The 23,632-nt window shown below is 35.5% G+C and overlaps 1 protein-coding gene across 2 annotated transcripts in view; it reads left to right on the forward strand.

Moving 5' to 3' along the window:
• LOC115215057 (endothelin-converting enzyme homolog) overlaps positions 1-23,632 on the forward strand; it is a 157,424-nt gene that overhangs the window by 31,800 nt on the left and 101,992 nt on the right. For both annotated transcript variants that reach the window (XM_029784197.2, XM_036505420.1), the window contains exons 2-4: positions 400-534; positions 4,971-5,069; positions 19,139-19,216. In XM_029784197.2, coding sequence (XP_029640057.1) covers positions 400-534; positions 4,971-5,069; positions 19,139-19,216 — 312 coding nt within the window. The remainder of the gene's footprint in view (positions 1-399; positions 535-4,970; positions 5,070-19,138; positions 19,217-23,632) is intronic.

The raw sequence follows: 23,632 nt of genomic DNA on the forward strand, positions 1-23,632 counted from the left end.
GAAAGCAGATAATAAAATTAATAATTATTTAATAATTACAAAATTGGACGTCATGTCTGACAGCTGTTTCGATTCAAGACTTTAAAAATTAAATAGTATAATTAAAAAATATGTTAAAGTTGAATTAAATACGTTTAAACTTGAGTCTCATCTTTTTCTCCCTCCGAGGAAATTCAACTAAAATATTTTAAATAATACTAATTTCTAATTGTATTAACTAATACCTGCGTGTTTTGTCTAAGCTGCGCGTGTGAATGAGTGTCTATATATATGTCTATGCGAGCATGAATGCGTGTTTGTGTGTTTAAGAAATATTTATTTCATAAAACATTTTTGATACATATAACAGAAAATTCTGTCTTGCAATTAATTAATTATCTTTACATTTCTCATTGCCAGAATAAATATGCGGTGAGCAGCGACGAGAGAGCAGAGGATTGTTATTACATATTCACAGAAGACTTTAAACATGCTTTAGGATGGATGTTCGTACAAAAGTATTTTATGAAAAATCAGAGAGCTGCAGTAAAAGAGGTAATATTATACAGCAACTTTAGTACAATCTCTTTCATCTATCATTTGTTATGTCAATTCTTGTATCAAAGCACAAATTCACGTATGAGTACATTAAAACTGAACATTGTATTTGATAAACATGATCAATGATCCCTTTATGAAAAATTTTGTATTTAAATGTTTAACTGTGTCATATTGTGATAATTCCTTAATTAAAAGTTTTGTCTTTTCTTTCTAAGAGATTTCAGGTTGCCGACAGTCCCGGGAAACGAAGTTCAAAATCTTCTGAGTTGTTCATTCAAATTTAGCTTGCAATTTATGACATAAATGGATATATTTCACACACAATAAATGGGTGGTCGTTTCTGGTATAGATTGATTAACATATTTACTCACAAACCTTCCAGACACGCACACACACACACACACAAACACACAAATGCACTCACATACCGACATACAAACGCACACAAATTTACGTCAATCAAGCTGTACTTTAAACAACACACACGCACACACATGCGCGCATCTGTGTGTGTGAGCATTTGTATAAATGATTGTCTTGGGTGGTTAATTCCGGCAATAGTCATAACACACGCATTGTTTCCATATTGTTTAAACATCTAAGCAATGCACAAATCGTATGCTTAATGTTGTCACGCGGGTGTGCATACACAATCACTCACACATGCAAGATTGTATATACTTACTTTTATCAGCTTTTGTAAGCAGACGCCTATCTATTTACACACATACAGGTATATATGAATACAGGCATAACAATATAAACACTGATTAGATCTTGAATGAAGAGTGCGAGTCATTGAACAGGTCGATAATTACGACGGAAGGACTTACAAACGACAAATTCTTTATCTAATACATGAAAAAAATAATCTATTCAGATTTTTCCCTAATTGACTAAGATTAGAGACATGGTACTGAACCAATGCCTGTGTTATTATTGGCGTAATGACCAAGACACAGGATTTGTTTCAACACACGAATTCACAAGACGAATCTAGCATGCCAAATACAAAAACTAATTATGTATAATGTGCACATGTATGTATGTATGTATATATGTTTGTTTGTATTGTATGTATGTATGTATGTATGTATGTATGTATGTATGTATGTATGTATGTATGTGTGCACGTACATAATATATCAATCTGTGTATATATACATTCAATATAATATCACCGTTATCTCGATAGAAAAGATATGAAATATCTGAAGATCAAAGATCCTTTAAATTTCCTCAGAATGATAAGAATCAGGAACGTATGTTACTTGAAACCGGGGACAAATCCCATTTTGAGTACAACTTTTGCAATTCTTGCAATAGTGTGAACTTTGTTACTGCATGGAATTGAGCAATGAAATATATTTGTAATCTCATCACTTCAAAACAATTAAAGCCTGATCCATTAGAGAATGTCTCAAATATCGAAACTGTGACGAACATGATTTATTGTTTCATTTAATCATTCTCATCCTGCATTGTTGTGATTAACCTGCGAAAGTCTTTATAGAGGAGGGATCATAGTGGTGATCCAGCAGCAGCTTTACTTTCTTGCTTGTCATTCAAGTATCACACTGTCTGGTGTTTCGTCAATCAAACATTTTACGATTTTTGTGTTACTTTTCCGAGCAATTTGAGTAAGTTTATAATGGTTTGCTACTTGGCACAAATATCGCAATGTAATTTATAATTCTACATAATAATAAATGATCATTTCAAAATTAAGGTAATAGTTAATAAGGAAAGAGAATTCATATATGAGAGAATCAGGGCAAAAATAAATTTCTAATTACATTTCAGTTTCTACAGATTTCAATGCAAATTAAAAATACACACACAGACACACATAGATGAAAATATAGTTATACAAAGAAACATATGTTCTTTATATGTAAATACATACATACATACATAGATACATACGTACATATATATACATGCATATGTTTTCTCTCCCCGCTTTCTCTTTTATTCTCTCTCCGATTTTTCCCCCTTTTTATATTTTCTCACGAAGAGCGTAGGCTGGAAACGTGAAATACTTTTCCATCCTTCCCGAGCGTTAAACTTCTAATCACATGCTTGTTGTTCCTGCACTTGTCTTCGTATTTTCTCGTCTGTAAATTTGAACTATATATATATATATATGTGTGTGTGTGTGTGTGTGTGTGAATGTATATATACTTTATTACTAAAGCTGTATAAACATGATAGAATATCACAAAAAGAAAGTCTGTTGTTCAGTTTCACATTTCCGTTCGTCCAGTATTCGAGTACTGGTTTTCTCCCCTTGTTTCACATTTATGTGCCTACTCTGGTATATATATATATATATATATATATATATATATATATATATATAACGATGCTAGATGTGTCGAAACGATTGTCGTGATTAATTATAAAGTCTTTTATATTCAATCTTCCGTCTTTCATATACCATATATATATATATTGATAAATATAGAGATAGACAGGCAGACATATATATGGACACAGAGAAAGATAGAGGGAGAGAGTGAGAAAGAGAGAGAGAGAGATCTGATAGAGAAAATGGAATTAACGTGATTCTTTACCCGAATCACCTACGATCGTTTCGACTCATCCTATGTCTGTGCCACGCTGGTGAGTTGCTGTACAATCAATTGTCTTGCTTCACAGGTGAAGATTGTGGCTCCTCAGAAAGTCGGTTTCAATCGGAACCTGTGGCTTCAGATACAAACACTCAACACTCTTGCCTGACAAACTATTGTGAAAACACTGAGTGTGTGGGTGTTTTTTTTTTTTTTTTGCTGCTATCCGATTGCTCAATCCGAGTGACTTGGAATATCTCCCTTATTAATCTGAGAAATAGTCAATATGTGAGTTAAGTTTGGATATAATGGCGCGGAATGCATGGCGGAAGGTAAACGCTGTTCAACCTGGAATACTGAATCAATGGCAAACAATTTTCAATGAAAATTATGTTATGAAATTAATCGTCGTTAAGCTCTCGTTGTTTCGCTCACTTTCTGGTTTTGCCATATGTGTACATTTCCACAATTTTAATCGTTATATTCATAATCAAACTGAAAAAATTAAAAGATGTCTTTTCTTGTCTTCAAATCTAATTTAATGACTGACGAAATATCAAATATAAAATACATTATTTTTGAAACTGGTTTGTTCTGATATTTATTTTCTCCAAGAATTCAAAAAAAAAAATTAGTTGCTTTGCTGTCAATGATATCTCCTTAGTATTCATCTCTAAATTTCTGCACTTCGACTAACATTCGTATTTCAACAAGTAAATGTAATCCACTTGTGTTCATTATTTCAATGATTTCCACTAACATTTCTTTATGAGTTTCTTTAAGCTTGTAGCTAAATGTTTGCGCTAATTAGTCATTTCCCATTAATTATCTTAAAATCTAATAATATAATCCGTAAAATGCACCTGCTACTTAAAATACTTGTAACTTTATTTACGAAAGAAACTCAATCAAATTACTAATATCACTTATGCCTCCTTAACAATAAGATCAGACACCAGTCTTTCTGACAACAGCAGTACATATTAGTGATTCGATTTAGTTGAGACTCATTCCTTGTTGCAAATAAATTTTCTGTAAATCACCGCATTTACTGCATTCATTTTCGCAAGCATGTTGTCTCACTTTTCAACCTCTTGTTCTACTTCTGTATGGTCGTCGCCACCATCTGGTGTATTATTTTCGTAGGTTTTCCTAGAACCGCAGCAAGTAATATGTCTCTTATTCTATAAGTTTGCAAGATCCTCATATTAAATGGGGCTTTATGAGCCCTAATACTGCTGGTTCCAAAGAGAGAGAGAGGGGTGGATGGAAAGAAGAATTGGCTGTAGTTCTTAAATGGTTATGTATCAAGGCTGAATGGAAAATACAACCTTAGTGGGATTTAAACTCAGATTACCGTGAGAAATGCGCAAGTAGTCTCCCCCATGCTGTAACCCCTCTGCCATTTCGACACCAGATAATTTTCTGACGAAGACATGAACATTAAATACTTCACTAGTATTGCAGAGCCAATAACAAATGTCATAAATGTCATAGAATTATGTCTCTCTTTCTCTCTTTTATAAATCCTAAGCGACAGTCGTGTGAGAGGAAAAAATCAATAATCATACAAAAAAGACTTCGTTAACTCTAAATGGAATAATTATTACACATAACACACAACCATATGTTTAGTTAAATCGAAATAATATTAAAGACTATTATTGGAGTTAGAGTTGCTTTAGAGTTGTTTTCTTTAAAAATAAGTTTAGTTTCAACAATAAAACGTATCTGTTTTGAAATAAATATTACAATTTGAATACTGGTTTACATTATGAAAATCTTGCTGATTATCTTTTGAAATATTATCACTCTATATTTACATTAAAATGTTATTTATTTATCTTTCATTTTAGGTGACAACTATAACTAACTACATAATAAATGCTGTCCGTAAACTGCTACAAGATAATAAGTGGCTCGGAGAAACAAGTAAAAGGAAAAGTTTAGAAAAGGTATACTTTTATCTGCAACAGTGTAAAAATGTAACATGAAAATATTTTAATTCCTTATGATGTGTTTTTGCCAAGGCAATATGAAATGTCTGGATAATCAAGGTACCACGTTTTGTGTTTCTAACTGCATTTAGTTATGATAATCCATCTAAACGCGATGAAAGACGAAACTGGCAATGTAACCATGATAACGGAATACTATCTGACAGATCAATAATAGACACGAGCAACTGCGAGGGTACCTGTTAAGACTTTCCATATGAGGTTAAGCAATGGGTCGGTGACTGCCAACCTCACTACCCTTTGACCGATCGTTCTTTAACAAAGTTGTTCTTTCTTCTACCATCCACTCTAGGCAGTTGTCTAATCGCAAACCAGTTCCCTTGTGTATTGACCTAAACCACTTGAACCAGTATCCTTGAATTCCGTCTGCTCCTGCTGCTTCCCGGTTTGGCAGTTTTTATATCTGTGCAAAGAATCCCCCGTTGTTATGCGCATATGGTCCCGTCGTGGAGCTTCCGGGTGATGGATTTCGGATCTCACAGAATGAACCTGCTGAGCTCTGTGGTTGTGCGAAACATCTTGCACCAGATGATATTCCGTAATTGGCGGGTTTCGTCTACTTCCGAATGTGTATTATCTTCTGTGTTTCGTTCTAAGTCCTTAGAAAACTACCCCTGGTTGTTTGAGAATAACCGGTTTTGATGGAAGTGCGATATGTAGTCAATGTAACGTAACACCTTTAATATTTTAGCCAGCCCACGTTGTTTCAGGGTTTCGATGACAGTTTTGAACACCTTCTTTTCTATTTTGTACCTCGTGTCAAGATATGACCTTGCACTTTGCCATTTCTCCATTGCTCTTTTGAGCACTTTTCTATGCGGGTCAGATCTTTTCGTTAATTCTCCACTCCCATCATGGCTCCTTCTGTCCGTCTACTTTCCTCTATTTCTTCCCAAACAGTTAAACAACTAAAATTGAAGCGAATCTAATCAAGTTTCTTGTTTCTGTTAGATCTATTATCAGAATGTGTTTCAGAATCTTATCAAAGTTTGGGTCGCGCGTTTCAAGTTTTCACGGTGCAAACTTCTTAGAATCACCGGTTTGGTCTCTGTTCTTGTAATTCCCATATCCTCAAGTCTTTTCCTGGCGTTTCTCTGTTCCTCAGTCATATCCTCTCTTATTTCAGGGTTTTCTACATTGGATTAATTGAGCGGTCTCTCCTCCACCACAACACCATTCGCTGATCTTCACCTACGTTATTCACCCACAGATTCTTAATAGTTTGTCTGAATCTGGGCCTCATTAAGAAAATCTCCATTCCGAATTATTCTCATCTGATTCATGTGTTCATTTTCCGTTATCCTGAACGTACCCAGCTGGTTAGAAAGTTCTAATGATCAAAATACACCTTTATATTTGACCGGCTATTTCTGTGAGAGCAAACAACAACGTGTTGTCAAGGATCATATAATCCTTAATATCCAACTACAAATATCAAAATCGTAGCTGTCCTAACTAAAGTAATTTTATGGCCATGTTATAACGTAAGGTGATTCACAGTTTCTTTAACAAGTTTCTGAAATTTAATTGTTACCGCTTCCTCTACCCCTACAACTACTGGGATAACAGCTACTTTCTTCATTGCCTACATTCATGCAATATCATCTTTTAGGCCCTTCCACCTTTCAGACTATTCTAGTCTTTTTCGCTCACTCGTATATCCCCAGGTTTTGACAATGTCGACGATCTCGGTTTCCTTCATCATTTTGTCAATTACAACAATGCCTGGTCTCTGTGTATCAGTTGCTGCGTCACACATGATATTATACTCACTATTCTCAATGACACGATCTGCTTTATGCCCATGCCATTTCAATTTCCATTCAACTATGTACTATTAACACAATCTCCAAGGATCATACTTAACTTTGTTATCATGCTACCCTTTTTTTAACATTTTGAACTAAATTGCTATACACACAATATAAGTGACCGTTCCGTTTTTGCTGCAACACATAATAATAATAATAATAATAATAATAATAATAATAATAATAATAATAATTATAATAATAATAATAATAATAATAATAAATAATAATCAGAGCATCACAACAAATCACAGCACATACCCAAGGCACACAGAGCTGCGCTCGGTAGTGAAGTGAAAGCACGCTATAAAAATAGAACTACTGAATAATAATAATAATAATAATGATAATAATAATAATGATAATAATAAAATACAGAAACTTTCAAAATACAAAGACTTGGAAATAGAGGTAACCAGAATGTGGAATCAAAAACAGAAACAAATCCTATCATAGTAGGTGCATTAGGCATGATAAAAAAATATTCAGACAAATACATAACAAAAACACCAGGACTTACAAACACATAAAACATACAAAAAATTGCACTACTAGGCACTGCACACATCCCACGCAGAACACTTTCCATACAATAACCATCAGAGCATCACAACATATCACAGCACATACCCAAGGCACACAGAGCTGCGCTCGGCAGTGAAGTGAAAGCACGCTATAAAAATAAAACTACTGAATAATAATAATAATAATAATAATAATAATAATAATAATAATAATAATAATAATGATAATAATAATAATAATAATAATAATTTTGGTATGTCTAAGGTTCGGTTTTACTACTGGTAGGGATTGCGTGAAGAGCAGGTTACGACTTGTAAATTTAGGATACGAAAGTTTTAAGCAGTTATTCAAGTGCTGATAATCCTTATTATCCTTAAAATCAAACTTTCTGTAAAACATCTACCAGGCATTGTATTTCAATCTCCGCCAGCCATTTGTCAATATATTGGATAACTGTTCCTAATGCACTAATTATCATAGGCACGACCTATATTATTCGTATTAACGGTAAAGGGGATTGTTTTTTTTTGCTAGGATTTGTATCTTTTTTACTTATGATAATAGTAAAATAATAATAATAATAATAATAACAATAATAACAATAATAACAACAACAACAATACTAATAATAATAATAATAATAATAATAATAATAATAATAATATTAAATACGGGTCCCGATATATTGCAGCAGGTCTTCGTCACTATTTATCAAATACTCGGCAGGCGGTCTCATTTCACTCCTTATACAAAGGCCTATACAAATCAGTCCTCTGGCATCATTATTTCTTTTCATGTACAGTCTATTTACGTTTGAAGGTAACACATTGTTATCATCATTATTGTTATTATCGTTATTATTATTATTACTAACACTATCACCACCATTATCATTATTATTATTCTTATTACTGTTTCCATTTATTATTAAAAGGTATTATTAAATGTTGATTAGTTTCAACTTTTTCCTTGTACTTGCTATAATCAAGGCGCAGGAGTGGCTGTGTGGTAAGTAGCTTGCTAACCAACCACATGGTTCCGGGTTCAGTCCCACTGCATGGCATCTTGGGCAAGTGTCTTCTGCTATAGCCCCGGGTCGACCAATGCCTTGTGAGTGGATTTGGTAGACGGAAACTGAAAGAAGCCTGTCGTATATATATATATATATATATATATATATATATATATATATATGTATGTGTGTGTGTGTGTGTGTCTGTGTTTGTCCCCCTAGCATTGCTTGGCAACCGATGCTGGTGTGTTTACGTCCCCGTCGCTTAGTGGTTCGGCAAAAAGAGACCGATAGAATAAGTAGTGCGCTTACAAAAAGAATAAGTCCCGGGGTCGATTTGCTCGACTAAAGGCGGTGCTCCAGCATGGCCGCAGTCAAATGACTGAAACAAGTAAAAGAGTAAAAGAGTGTGTGAATGTTGAAGGGAATAGTAGAAGGAAGAGTAGCAGCTTCGTGAATAGATAAAAATCTACAGGTCTGTAAATAGATTCGGCAAATGGTGATGAGGTCAACAATGGACATTCCTGTCCATTGATAAGGAGCAAAAGTAGCCTCACACCCTTTGAGTCAGCATAGGTAAAACGGGTTTACTTCTACTAGCGATCAATGAGAGCATTGACCTTGACCTTGAAAAGAAGCAATTCACCTTATTCTCTTTTTAATCGCTGATAGAAAAAATAATTATATATATATATAAAATTAGAGACAAAACCACTATTAGGCAAATCAAACAATGAAAGACTTAAGCCAATACATATGATTAATTTATATTATTTAAATATGTAACAAAATTATTAAAAAATATAATTAATATCCCACTACGATCGATTCCTGCCTGCTGTCTTCAAATGAGTCGCAGTCATTCATCAGGTGGTTTAAATATTTTTCTTTGCGAGGTTTAAACAATGAACAATACATATATATATATGTATGTATGTATGTATGTATGTATGTATATATGTATGTATGTATCTATGTATTTATGTATACTGATGTTCACATCGTTGAATTTTTGAATTTCTGATTTTTTTATTAGTTTTCTTCTGGTTTACAGTTTTTGTAACTGTGCAATTTGTTTATATTGGCAGGTGCTTACCTCCTTAATCTTTTTTTTTGATCTTGCATTTAATTTTGTTGTTGCAGTGAAAGATATGTTTACATATTCGGGTAGTCAAGAGAGAAACGAAAGATAAAATTCTCACACAAAAATTGAGATATTAAAGTTTTAAAGTCTCCGAGAGACTTTCGTTTGCATGTCCAGTTAGGGAAGACATTAGTGATTTTGCAATAGAGTTTAACGAAAGGATGTTTAACAAAGGAAGTTTAACTAAGGAAGAATGTAACCTAAGAGCTGAGGAGAGGAGAAAAGAAGACTTTCTTGAAATGAGTATGCATGGACACTTTGAAAGGCATACACTGGACGTTAGTATAATACAGCATCGTGAGCATGGCTTCAGCGAAGTGATTTGAAGCATACCACAGAAAGCCTGATCATTGCTGCGCAAGACCAGGCTCCCGCTACCAATTCGGTGAATTATAACATCTATAAAACCTCTGAAGCCCAGAAAGGCAGTCTCTCAGGAAAGAATGTGGATGTGAGAGCCTTGCACAAAAAGAAAACAAGCGCCACCGCAATAAAGTGAGTGTGTATCATCATTGGCTCTTATGCTGTAAATACTAATATGAAGTAATAGAGAACAGGCATGAGCATGTATCAAGGAAAGCTATGTAGGAGGATGGGTGTATGATTTTCAGATTGATCATGTAATCGAACACTGTCGACCGGTATTGTCATATTGAATGAGAGACAAATAATGTCAGATCTTTGATGTAGCCATACCAAATGGCATCAGAGTTGAGAGTAAATAGTTTGAAAAAAATCACCAGGTATTCTGAATTGAAAGTAGAAATGGCAATACTGTATGGAATGCGAGAGGGTATGTTAAAACTGATACCAGTGGTGATCGGAGCATTGGGCTCAATCCAACTAAACTTCAAGACTTCTTAAGGCAACTGGAAATCCCATACAAGATTGATGTCTTGCAAAAAGCAGCATCATTGGGTACAGCGCACATCTTAAGGAAAGTATTATGGGTTTGAGGTACTTATTGTGACTTGACAGATGATTAAAGACTCCGGTGCATTTTACCTACACTTCAAGGAATAATAATAGTTGTTGTTGTTGAGTGAGGGATCAGAGCATGCCATCAAAGTGACACTGGGGTAAAATATACGAAGTCCAGAATACCCATCATAACTACCCGTCTGATAAGGTTACACTAGACACATGTATCACAACCATATGTGCGCGACAAGGTGATCTCATGTGAAAATAAACAGCACATAAACTTCCAGGTGGGGCCCAGTTAGAATTTTATTCTAGTTGAGTAACCCATCCCACTCGAAAGGTCCTTGAATAAGGGTTGTTTAAGGAAGTTGAACGAAACACCCATATTTCCAGAGGTGATTTATCAAACTTCCAAAGAATCCCCCTCAACACATGGCTATGATGCTCCCCAACTACTTCCGCTCGTGATCAGAGATGCACATATCGTCAGCACATGGGGACATGCTCAACTGGTTATGGTAAAAAAACTGACAAGCAAATTTGTAGTATTGAGCAGAATATTATTATTATTATTATTATTATTATTATTAGTAGTAGTAGTAGTAGTAGTAGTAGTAGTAGTAGTAGTAGTGTAACTACATGACTTTTGTTTTGGTGTTAAACTGGTTTAGAATGTTTTTTTTTATATCATTCTTGGAATCAAACTTTTAAATTCCACTAGGGACTATGATTAAGCAAAGACATCTTGGTGAACTAAGCAAATAAAAAAAAGAGGACTGTTTTAAAAAATTTCTCATTTGTCACAACAGATCATTAATGTATTTAGTCGGAAAAAAACTCGAGAGATAAAATTCCCCTAACAATTATATTACCATAATGAAGTAGCAGCAATACTGATAAATAAGTATGTTCGTGTATATATATATATATATATATATATATATACATACATATACATATACACTCACACGCACACAAACAAACATAAATAAATAAATAATATATATGTATATGTATACATGCATATGTGAGGGTGTGCGTGTATGCACACACAAACATCTATTTATGTATGTATTATTCCTTTGCTGAAGATGCGAATGGACAATGGAATTTCAAATCCCATCGACTGCTTTCAAAAAACGAATGACACACTCCCACATGTACACATCCACTGAGAGACACATAACTATACATGTATGCAACTATATATATGTATATACATATATATATATATATATATCTGAATGTGTGTGTTTGTGTCTGTGTGTGTGTTTGTGTCTGTGTGTGCTTTCCATCTTTAATTTTTCGAATCGGTCACCAATAGTGAAAGAAATAAACTCCAACATAAGAACGAATCTATCATTATATATTGATAGATTCAACGAGATATATCTGTAAGTATACATGCATGTACGTGTTTTAATGTGTGCGTACACGTAGGTATGTGTATGATTGTGTGTACAGAATCGTACATAGGTGTTGCAAGAATTCCTGGACACTTCTTCAGTAAGCTATTGAAATCCAACAAGCCATTTGCCTCCACATTGCCACCACAGTTCTAATATGTACATTACTCGAAGCATCATCGCACATTTTATTTTCTAGATCATGTACTAAATTTCACTCTGAGATTGCTATTCCTTCTCTTGTTACGATGAGATGGCACGAGCTGGCTGAACGCGAATGGCTCAATTGCTCTTAAATTTAAATTGTTGTTTTCATCAACCCATTCATATAAGTCTTTGCGGTCTTTCTCTAGGATATTACCTAGTAAGAGTCGCTGCTGTATAATTGGTTGCATGTCTGAGCAGCTATAAACAATGGTGAACAAATACACGTTTCCCAGGATCGGGTGCACTCTACGTATTATTGATGTCATTAACGAGACTGCGAGATTGGCTGCTACAGCCTGGCTTCTGTCATTAAAAAAAAGTGCTGTATTAGGAAACACTCTGTTTGCTAACTATTCAAAGCCTACGAAAGTTGGAACATAACATCCCGTTATGAACCTTATCGAAGGACTTTGCAAAATTGGGATATATCAAATGCACATTAGAGCGATTCCTAAGCTGTTTCAACTCCCGTTTATATGCTCAATACGCTGTTAACAGCATATAGATGTGAGACTAGACTATCAAAACACGCGAACAGCCGAGAGAGCAACCAAGTTTCCTTAAGAACTGTTGTACGATCGATCATATATTCATCCTAACATAGCCGATAGAACTATGTGGAGGCGCAATGGCCCAGTGGTTAGGGCAGCGGACTCGCAGTCATAGGATCGCGGTTTCGATTCCCAGACCGGGCGTTGTGAGTGTTTATTGAGCGAAAACACCTAAAAGCTCCACGAGGCTCCGGCAGGGGATGGTGGTGATCCCTGCTGTACTCTTTCACCCCAACTTTCTCTCACTCCTACTTCCTGTTTCTGTTGTACCTGTATTTCAAAGGACCGGCCTTGTCACTCTCTGTGTCACGCTGAATATCCCCGAGAACTGCGTTAAGGGTACACGTGTCTGTGGAGTGCTCAGCCACTTACACGCTAATTTCACGAGCAGGCTGTTCCGTTGATTCGGATCAACAGGAACCCTCGTCGTCGTAACCGATGGAGTGCTTCCTTCCTTAAGCTGATAGAACTAAAGAACGAAAACAGCTCCCTCTGTGTATCACATTCGATGATTACTTTAATAGCGTTGAGATGAATTCTGTGAAAGTCAGTGGAGCTGCAACTTGACGAGGGGCAATACATCAAACTGTTCAGTGATGCGAACTATGGATGCACGAGAGATATAACATTGTTTTCATCATAATTATGTGTCATAACAATGAAAGGTAACAAGGGAGGTAACACAATCACTCCAAATCGTTTTACCGGATGTCTAGAAATTTTCATCAAGGATATCAACTTGATAGTTGGTATTAACTTCAGTGGCGAGCAACTAACAACTTGGCGATTCGCCGATGACATTGTACCCATTACTGAACCACACAGCAGCTGCAGACCATATTGACGTGGCAGCACACTCTGAGCTTAGCAGTAGGTTTTAGATGAACCCCATCAAAACGAAATATATTCAGTAGGAAGTTGTAGCATATGGTCGAATTAAGTAGGAATCGATTAAATCAAGAAGGTAAATGAGAACGTTAACTTAGGCGACATTGTGAATTTGGCAGATTCTTTTATAGTACCATGCTACCTGCGCTGTGGAAAGACCATAAATTGGCGAAAATGCGAAGTGCTATAGAAAGCTCTGTGAGAAGATTATCACTAAGAGATCATATTCACAATGAATTACTCTCTGTGTGCAAGAAAACTAATGAATTTGCAATAACTGGGATCAAGAGGCCACAATCTACCGCCCCTTATGTGTTTCAAAGAATACCTTATGAATATTAAAACTTTCGTCCAACAGTATCTTTCTGATAACGTTTTCATAATGGGTGACTTTAATTTTCTCCTGTGTTGAATGGTCTACTTGTACCTTGGCAAGTGTATGCAATTCAACCCCAGAGAAGGAGCACTGTAATCAGTTTCCTAATCAATGAACGAATTCTTCCTGTACTAGAGATCGTACCAACGGGATTCAACAAAAAGACAATGGATTTAATCATTACTAAATACACTAACACTATCTATATTATTACAGTAGAAAAGAATTCTCTTTTCCAACCACAATATATTTCTTCATAGTTTGAGATTCCGGCAACCAAAAGTAGAATCTCGCTCAGTACACGTTTTTGACCTTATGGATCTACACAATGTTCACTGGGAGGCAATTAGCCACGATATTTCACTAGCTGACTGACCCTTCTCTCACTCTCTTAGCCAAGCAGAACCAATACATCTTGACAAATATTTGTGCACATTGTCACAAATATATGTTCACACCACACAACCTTGTGGCCCATGAGTAAAGCTAGACACAGGCTCCGACGTAAGAAAAATGCATTTACAAGAAAATTAAAAATGTTTAATCGAAAAATCGTTCAGCAAGAATACTACCAGTTACAAAGCCCGCAATTGATAAGCGTTGCTTTATTGGAATCAAATAAACATTGTCATCAAAACTGTATGTAGACTACCATCAATAATCAAAGAACACCAGTAGAAAAGAGGGTTATTGAGAAAAAAAATGTGAATCCAAAAATGTTTACATTTCACCAAAACAGCATAAGGTCGCTGTCACGTTTATTAGACCTCAGGTAGACGAATATGACACTCTGCATAGTGATGCAGAAGACATCGTTGTAATTCAGCAATGCCAATATGAATAATCCTAACAGTATTTGTGAAACAAACCCTAGCTTTGATATATCATTTGGTTTCTTGAGTTTCATAATAGCTGTGAAGTAATTTTACAAAATCTCTGTTGCAGATCCCCAGAAACTACTCGTTAAAGAATTGTCAACACAGTATTCGCTTTAGCTATTCTCTGGAGAAAATCACTGGGTACTCACATTTTTCTCGAACGTTACCTATTCCAATCGATTGTCCAAGTTTTCAAGAAGGGTAACAAATCGGTGGCCGTGAATTACCGACCGGTTTCACATAGCTCTCATATCGTTAAATTATTTGAGAATTACTCACGTCCTAGAAAGTAACATCACACATTCCAAAACAGTATGGCTCCTGAAATGACAGGGATTGCCCAGTACAGTTCCTGAATCACTTGAGGACAAAGGCTCTGGAGATGTACTCCAATACATATGTCATCTATCTTGACTTCAAATAGTTTGTTCGAAAGTGTTGACCAAACCATTTTATCAAAGATGTTATAGAACGTTTGAGTCCGGGGAAATATTAAAGTGAATTGAACAATTTGCAGTCAACAGAACCAATGAGGGAGTGATATATGGTGTTGGATAAAGATTAGGCAAGTATCATCAGTGGAATACGACAAGACACTGTATTGGGTCTACTCCTTTTCATTATTTACATCGATAACATAATTGAAGTCATCTAACACAGCATCATTAAAATCTGCGCGGATGACTGTAATCTTCTAAAACTTGTCCACAGGGCAACAGACAGGAAAAATCTCAAATCGAACCTGCTCTCTGATAACCAGTGGGTGGAAAAACAGACTATGCAGCAGAACGAATACAAATTTGAATTAGTCTACTTCGGTAAAAAGGATGCATATGAGCTACCATCACTCTTTACTCGGGCGAAAACCTCGTAGTATCAAAACTTCTACTGTTCTCAGAGTAGCTTACAACCGCACCTTGAGCGACAGTGTGCATATATATATCCTGTAAAATTTATGTCGTACCCGTTATTAATTCTATTGTAATTATTCCATGGCACCTTTAAAAATATTGTTTTCTAATCTGCTATTTTACCATGTATTTAAGACAGGATGCATTTTAATCTTTATGTTCAACTGCCTCCTGGTTAATTTTTAAATTTTTGACCAATCTTAGAAAATAACTGTCATAAGAACCTCATATAAACAGAACTCTCTTTCATAAATTTGCCGTTTTGTAACAGTTGGAAATTAGCCCGCCTAATTATCACCTAAGAAACTCAATCCCACCAACATTTTTAAGATCATTATTTTTGGAAACCTGTTATCTTCTTCATTTTCTTTTACGGATGTTCTTTCTTGAAAACATTCATAATTCGTCACTTAGAAATGTTCATCTTTTGAAGCTATATGTTGCCCGCATAATACATGTGATAACAAGCATTCATTCACGAAAGATAAAGTATGTTGCAAATGATTCTCGTTAGATTATTAATTTTGTATCGATTTTCTGAGAAAAAAATAAATGGAAGTGGTTTCAAATAATTACATGTAAACATTATATAGTTTTAAGTGTGTTCAATAATTGATGTAATCTTGCTTGTTTTAGTATTTTTGAGCGTTAATATCTGTTGATGCAGCTGAAAGGGAAGCAAGATTCTCTTAAGCAGATTATTTTGTTTCCTTCAGACCAACATTTGGAAGATAATCTAGTTTTTTTCACAACTTAAAGGAACTCTGCTTTTGTGATACTCATTTGCACCAACAATAAATTCTTTAGAGGGCCATATAAATTTAATTATTTTTTAGAGAAATCGACATTATTACCGTTGTATTTAGGGTTACATGTCATCAAAATATTTTGAGTATATTTAAAAAGAAATATATGAAAGATATTTTAGTCTTCACCTTAATGTCTTAATGGAAATCAATAAAACGTAGCATGATCCTTTTTAATTATATATTTCATCTTATGATAATTCATTAATTGTGCAACAAAAGTAGCATTTTTATATTCTCGCAGAGAGTTGAATCTTGCGATTGAGTTTCGAATCTTATTCAAACTCATAGTACAAGAAAATATCAGAAACAGCAGGAATGTTACATCACAATTTGCAGCGCCAGGAATTTGAAAGTTTGGTAATTCTGAAGTATTTGCAAGTAGTGGGATGTTGTATCTTTTCCCGAAATTCTGAAATCTAAGAAAGTTCTTATCTAAAGCAGAAGTGATAAGCAGTATCATCTTTAACAGAAATATCCATCCATGCATCCATCTATCTCTGCCACCCACATTTCTTGGAAGAGTCAGGTAGGAGTTAAAGTCCTCATGCACCTCCTCCATACGTTCCAATCAGAAGTGATCGTCATGATGCCAAACTGTGGATATAATTCACGCATCCCTCTCTTATTACTTTCATGCCTACAATGGGCTACACACAGAGGGGACAAACAAGGACAGACAAACGGATGAAGTCGATTACATCAACCCTAGTGCGTAACCGGTACTTATTTCCTCGACCCCGAAAGGATGAAACACAAAGTCGACCTCGGTGGAATTTGAACTCAGAACGTAACGTCAGACGAAATACGGCTACGCATTTCGCCCGGTGTGCTAATGTTTTTGCCTGCTCGCGCCTTCATCCCTCTCTTGGTTTACCTCTAGGTCTCCTGCCGGTTGGCTCGACTTGAAGCCACCTTGGGTTTCTTTCCAGTGTCATTATAAATTACATGCCTACACTGCCGTAGCCGCGTCATCTCGATGCGAACTAGACTGTCGAGTAACAATATTTGAGAGAAACTGTAGGGGAATACTATTTCGGCTGCTACTATTGGCGATCGTACTCTTACAAATGACTGACTTTATTTTTAGCGATAATATTTTTTATATCACCGTGTATATCACCGGTTTTATATCACCGTGTATATCACCGTTGAATGAAAATGAAAATATTCGGTTCAAATCTGCACTAGAACAATTTACAAAATATTTTGTCCTGATTATTAATTAGAAAAATATATACCCGTATGTATAAATGTAGGACTAAGCTAATAAGGGAGCAGCTATATTATCACGTCTTACGAAGGACTTTGGTTTACATCAAATCACACTTCAATGCTTTAGACAAGTAAAGATACATAAATGAATCTTGATATCATACAGGCGTGAAGCATTTAGACCTTACACTTGCTAGAGCAAGACCGATGTATGGTTATAGATTAGCGACAACAATTTCATCAGTGAAGTTTGACCACTTCGTGACACACGCAATCACAGCAGCGCGCACACACACACACATACGCTTTCATATAGACTCATATATATGCATTCGCTTATATATCTATCTATCTATCTATTTATCATATATATATATATATATATATGAAGTTAATCCAAACATGAAAACACAAAGAGAAAACACAACAACGCGAGGACGTGGAAGAAGTATAGTGTTATTGGACGCTCAGGAAAGGAAAGAAAGAAGGAGAATTTAACGTTTCGAGCGGAGCTCTTCGTCGGAAACATAGAAAAAGGAAATATCCAAGGAAGGGAAGACAGGGGAAAAATCGCCAATAATACACACGCGGTCACATATTTAATCGTACATATATATATATATATATATATATATATATATATATATATACATATACATACATTGCGTAAATGGCGCTTATTTAATCGACCCCGAAAAGATGAAAAGCAAAATCAACCTCGGCGAAAATTAAACTCAGATCATAATGACTGACGAAATACCTATTTCTCTATTTCTTTACTACCCACAAGGGGCTAAACACAGAAAGGACAGACAAACGGATTAAGTCGATTATATCAACCCTAGTGCGTTACTGGTACTTATTTAATCGACCCCGAAAGGATGAAAGGCAAAGTCTACTTCAGCGGAACTTGAACTCTGAACGTGACAGCAGAAGAAATACAGCTACGCATTTCGCCCGGCGTGCTAACGATTCTGCCAGCTCGCCGCCTTCATCTTACTCAAAATATACAGTATGGAAACAGTGATTTTGAATTAGTTTCTGGTAACATTTTTCTATGGGAGCCTTCATTAGTGTAACGTAAGTGTTTATATGAAACAAAACTTGTTCGTGTAGTTCTATAAATGTATCTTTTATTTACTTTAACATTACCTTTTCCCGAATTTAGAAACGTAAAAAAAATTAGAAATGTAAAAAATAAAATAAGAAATAAGAAATGCTATGTCAACTTATCTAACTGTCTTCATTTCTATACAAATATGCATGCATGGTAGTCATTAATAGATAAACTTCCAATTATGCTGTTAATCGAAATATCTATTTAAAGCATTTTTTTACCACTTCAATTTTAGATTCAACAACTTGTGAAAATAATTGGATTCAATGCAAAAACTATGACTGCACAGAATGTTAATGAGTTTTTTCAAGGAGTAAGTTTAACATTATTATTTTTATTTTTTACACTGAGAATCATTTTATATATGTAATCACATCTAGATTTGCAGAGACAGAAAAATTCGGAACACCACACGGTGTATTCAAAATAATGTTTACTTATCGAGTGAACATGGAGACGTGTAATAGAAATGGGTGTGAAACAAGTCAGCATTAATATTTCGTGTTTGAGGAAAAGGCAAACTAACGTTGACTTTTTTCTGTAAATATTCATTTGCTTAGTTGCTTCTTTTGACAGTTTTTCAGGATTGCTGTAGGTACCAGATCGCTAAATTTCAATAGAAGATCTAAAGATACGAACCATAGATATACAATGGAGAGGGAGATAATCAGTACTGCTAAACCAGTAAGAAATTTAAGGGATGTTTTAGCTAACGCAATATACCACTCAGAACTGAAAATATTCTAAAGCCTTTTCCTAGCAAACTAGTACATATTCTATCCAAGCTCTACTACGCAACATAAACAGCATTGCCAGAAACATATATATATATATATATATATATATATATATATATATATATATATATATATATATATATATATATACAACTAAAAACATGACTACATCTGTAAATAAGGTTATTAAGTAGCCAGGGACTACAATACACAAAGATGCCTGTCAAGACAGTAACACCAACCTCGTCTTAATTAGATAGAACTCTGGATTCGGACAGCAACTGGTTTGAAACCCAGGTCGACCAAACAAGCTTAGAAACAGATGAGATTACAAAATTAAAAGCAACCCCCCTTCGCTTCGAAACGAGCTAATGAACGAACCTGTACAGAAAATTAAGGTCGGTTGCATGTGCAACTGCCCGTATTCTGTGCTGGAAAACGCCTGTGGATCGTAATAAACATAAAAATATGGTGTGTGAAATTGTAAAATATATTACGGCTAATATATACAGCAGATAACATTGTAACTCACAGAAGCAAACAGAGAATTACCCATTGCTGGACGTGAGAGAATGAGTGACAACTCGAAGTGGTTATAGGTGTAAAATACTAACTTTTCCATTTAGCCGTAACCTGGAACATAACTGAGAGCTACCACAATATCCGCTCGGATACTATATCTCGCCAACCTCACATCATATATATATATATATATATATATATATATATATATATAGTGGTTAGGGCAGTGAACTTGCGGTCATAGGATCGCAGTTTCGATCTCAGATCGGGCGTTGTGGGTGATTATTCTGCAAAAACACCTAAAAGCTCAAGATGCTCCGGGAAGGGGTGATGGCGTAACCTATTTTATTCTTTCACCACAAATATCTCTCATTCATTCTTCCTGTTTCTGTCGTATGTGTATTGCAAAGAACCAGCCTTGTCACACTCTCTTTCACGCTGAATCGCGGAGAACTACGTTAAGGATACACGTTTCTGTGTAATACTCATCCGCTTGCACTTTAACCGGATCAACTAGAACCCCGGTCGTCGTAACCGACACTGTGCCACGACGATATATATATATATATATATATATATATATATATATATATATACAGAGAGAGATGGGAGAGAGAAGAGAGACAGAATGACAGAGACATTTACATTTAACTCTTTTATCGTTTACTGATTCAATCGTTAAACGTCAGACACTCTGGAGAAGAGATTGAAAAATTTCGTCGGGCAAATCAACCCCATTACTTATCTAAAAATTTGGTACTTCTATTGGTCTCATTGTCTAAACACTACTTTACGCAGATGGGAAGAAACCTATAGTAGAGCGGGGAAACACAAAAAAAACAGATACACACATATATACAGGTTACCACACAGTTTCAGTTTCATAAATAAAGTAAAAAAAAAAAAAAAAACATAAAAAAACATATATATTCATGGGGCTGAAATAGAAGAAAGTAACTCAAAATGTGAGAGAGAGCGACAAACTTATAAATTGAATGATTGCAGAATTAAGTGTTTCTTACGTACACTCATTTATACCTGGTTATAACATGTATATATATATATACATATACAAATATATATATATATATATATATATATATATATATATATATATGGGTGCGTGTGATTGTGTATAGAAGAATATATTAATAAAAGGAATTCCAAATTGTGAAGCATGACTGTCACCACTACTACATGAACCCGAAGATTGCAGAATTCAATGCATGAAAGTACTAGTTCAATCAGAATGAACATTTAACATTCTACTATTTCATTTTATTTTATTCAATTATAATATATTATCTTATAATATATCATTATAAGATTGTAAATAAAACGTGAAAATCAGACAAGGTTGGAATTCCTTTTATTAATATATCAAGGGCGGTGCCCCAGCATGGCCTCAGCCGGATGGCTGAAACAAGTAAAAGAGTAAATATATATATACACCTAGGGGGAGAGAAAGAAAGAGAGAGGATGATAGAGTGGGTGACAATGATAGAACGAGAGAGAGTAAAGTAAAAATGGAATAACAAAACTTTGGGCATCACTACAAAAGAATATTTTAGAGCCAAATATAAACTTACAGAGTCGCTTAGAAGTATCTGTAGAATAGAAAAACATGCAGATTTTCATATTGAATGAGGATTCAATTTCCTGAATGAGTACGCTATCATCAGATGTGGGGTTTGTGTAATCAAATAGATGTAAATATGAGGTAATATATGAAGATGTAAAGGCGGCAGAAACATTAGCACGACGGGTGAGATGCGTAGCCGTATTTCGGCTGCCGTTACGTTCTGAGTTCAAATTCCGCCGAGTTTGATTTTGCCTTTCCTCCTTTCGGGGTCGATAAATTAAGTACCAGTTACGCACTGGAGTCGATATAATCGACTTAATCCGTTGTCTGTCCTTGTTTGTCTAGTCTGTGTTTAGCCCCTTGTGGGTAGTAAAGATATAGGTATTTCCTGTCTTAACGTTCTGAGTCGCCGAGGTCGACTTTGCTTTCATCTTTTTGGGGTCGATAAATTAAGTACCAGTTGCGTACTAGAGAGTGTCGATCTAATTGACTGGCCCTCTCCCCGACAATTTCACGCCTTGTGCCTAGAGTAGAAAATAATGAAGGAAAAAAAAAACTCTTATATTGATGGAGCTGAAATAGAAGAAAGTAGCTCAAAATGTGAGAGTGTGACATATAAACTAAATGGTTGCAGAATGAACTTAAGTAGACACATTTATACTTGGACAGAAAGAGAGGGTGAGAGAGGGATTGACAAAGAGAGAACAAGAGAGATTAAAGTAGTAAAAAGGGGAAAAAAACTTTTGGCATCACTAGAAACGAATATTTATTTTAGTGAAACATAAACTTACAGAGTCGTTTAGAAATAGTTGTAGAATGGGCAAGCATGTAGATCTTCATATTGTATAAGGATTCAATTTGCTGAATGAGTACGCTATCATCAGAGTTGGGGAGGGGCGGCAAAGAGATGTAAAAATAAGGTAATATATGCGGATGTAAAGGCGGCGAGCTGGCAGAATCGTTAGCGTGCCGGCAAAATGCTTCGTGGCATTTCGGCTGCCGTTACGTTGTGAGTTCAAATTCCGACGAGGTCGACTTTGCCTTTCATCCTTTCGGGATCGATAAATTAAGTACCAGTTACGCACTGGGGTCGATGTAATCGACTTAATACCTATGTCTGTCCTTGTTTATCTCCTCTATCTTTAGCCCCTTGTAGGTAATAAAGAAATAGGTATTTCGTCTGCTGCTACGTTCTGAGTTCAAATTCCGCCGAGGTTGACTTTTCCTTTCATCCTTTCGGGGTCGATTAAATAAGTACCAGTTACGCACTGGGGTCCATATACTCGATTTAGTCCGTTTGTCTGTCCTTGTTTGTCCTCCCTGTGTTTAGCCCCTTGTGGGTAGTAAAGAAATCGGTATTTCGGTTGCTTTTACATTCTGTGTTCAAATTCTGCCGAGGTCGACTTTGCCTTTCATCCTTTCGCGGTCGAGAAATTAAATATTAGTTGCATACTGATATCGATCTAATCAGCTGGTCCCCTCCCCTAAAATTTCGGGCCTTCTGCCTAGAGCAGAAAAGTGTATATATGGATGTGAATATATTGCAGGTTGTGAAAATTGCGGCGTAGGATCAGAATAGAATAGTTATGCATTCAATAGTTCATGAATGAACTAAATGATACAGATATAGATATTTATATTTGTCCTTATCTTTTAGATATTTTTGATTTGTTCATTTTTAATGGTTATTTTCTCCCCTTGATTCTCAATGGAATATTCCCTGCGTCTCTCGGGACGGAGATGTAGTGCTGTGAAACCGATCACAGCTGCGGAGGCGGAGAAAGTTCTTGCGGACTGCGGCAATGCGAGGTCGCGGTGCTAGATGGTCTTCCCTACGAGTTATAGTATGCCAGACTTGTTTGGACACCTACTGGCATGTGTTTTCACG

The sequence above is a fragment of the Octopus sinensis genome, linkage group LG8, assembly GCF_006345805.1.
Source record: "Octopus sinensis linkage group LG8, ASM634580v1, whole genome shotgun sequence".
In the NCBI taxonomy this organism is placed as follows: Eukaryota; Metazoa; Mollusca; class Cephalopoda; order Octopoda; family Octopodidae; genus Octopus; species Octopus sinensis.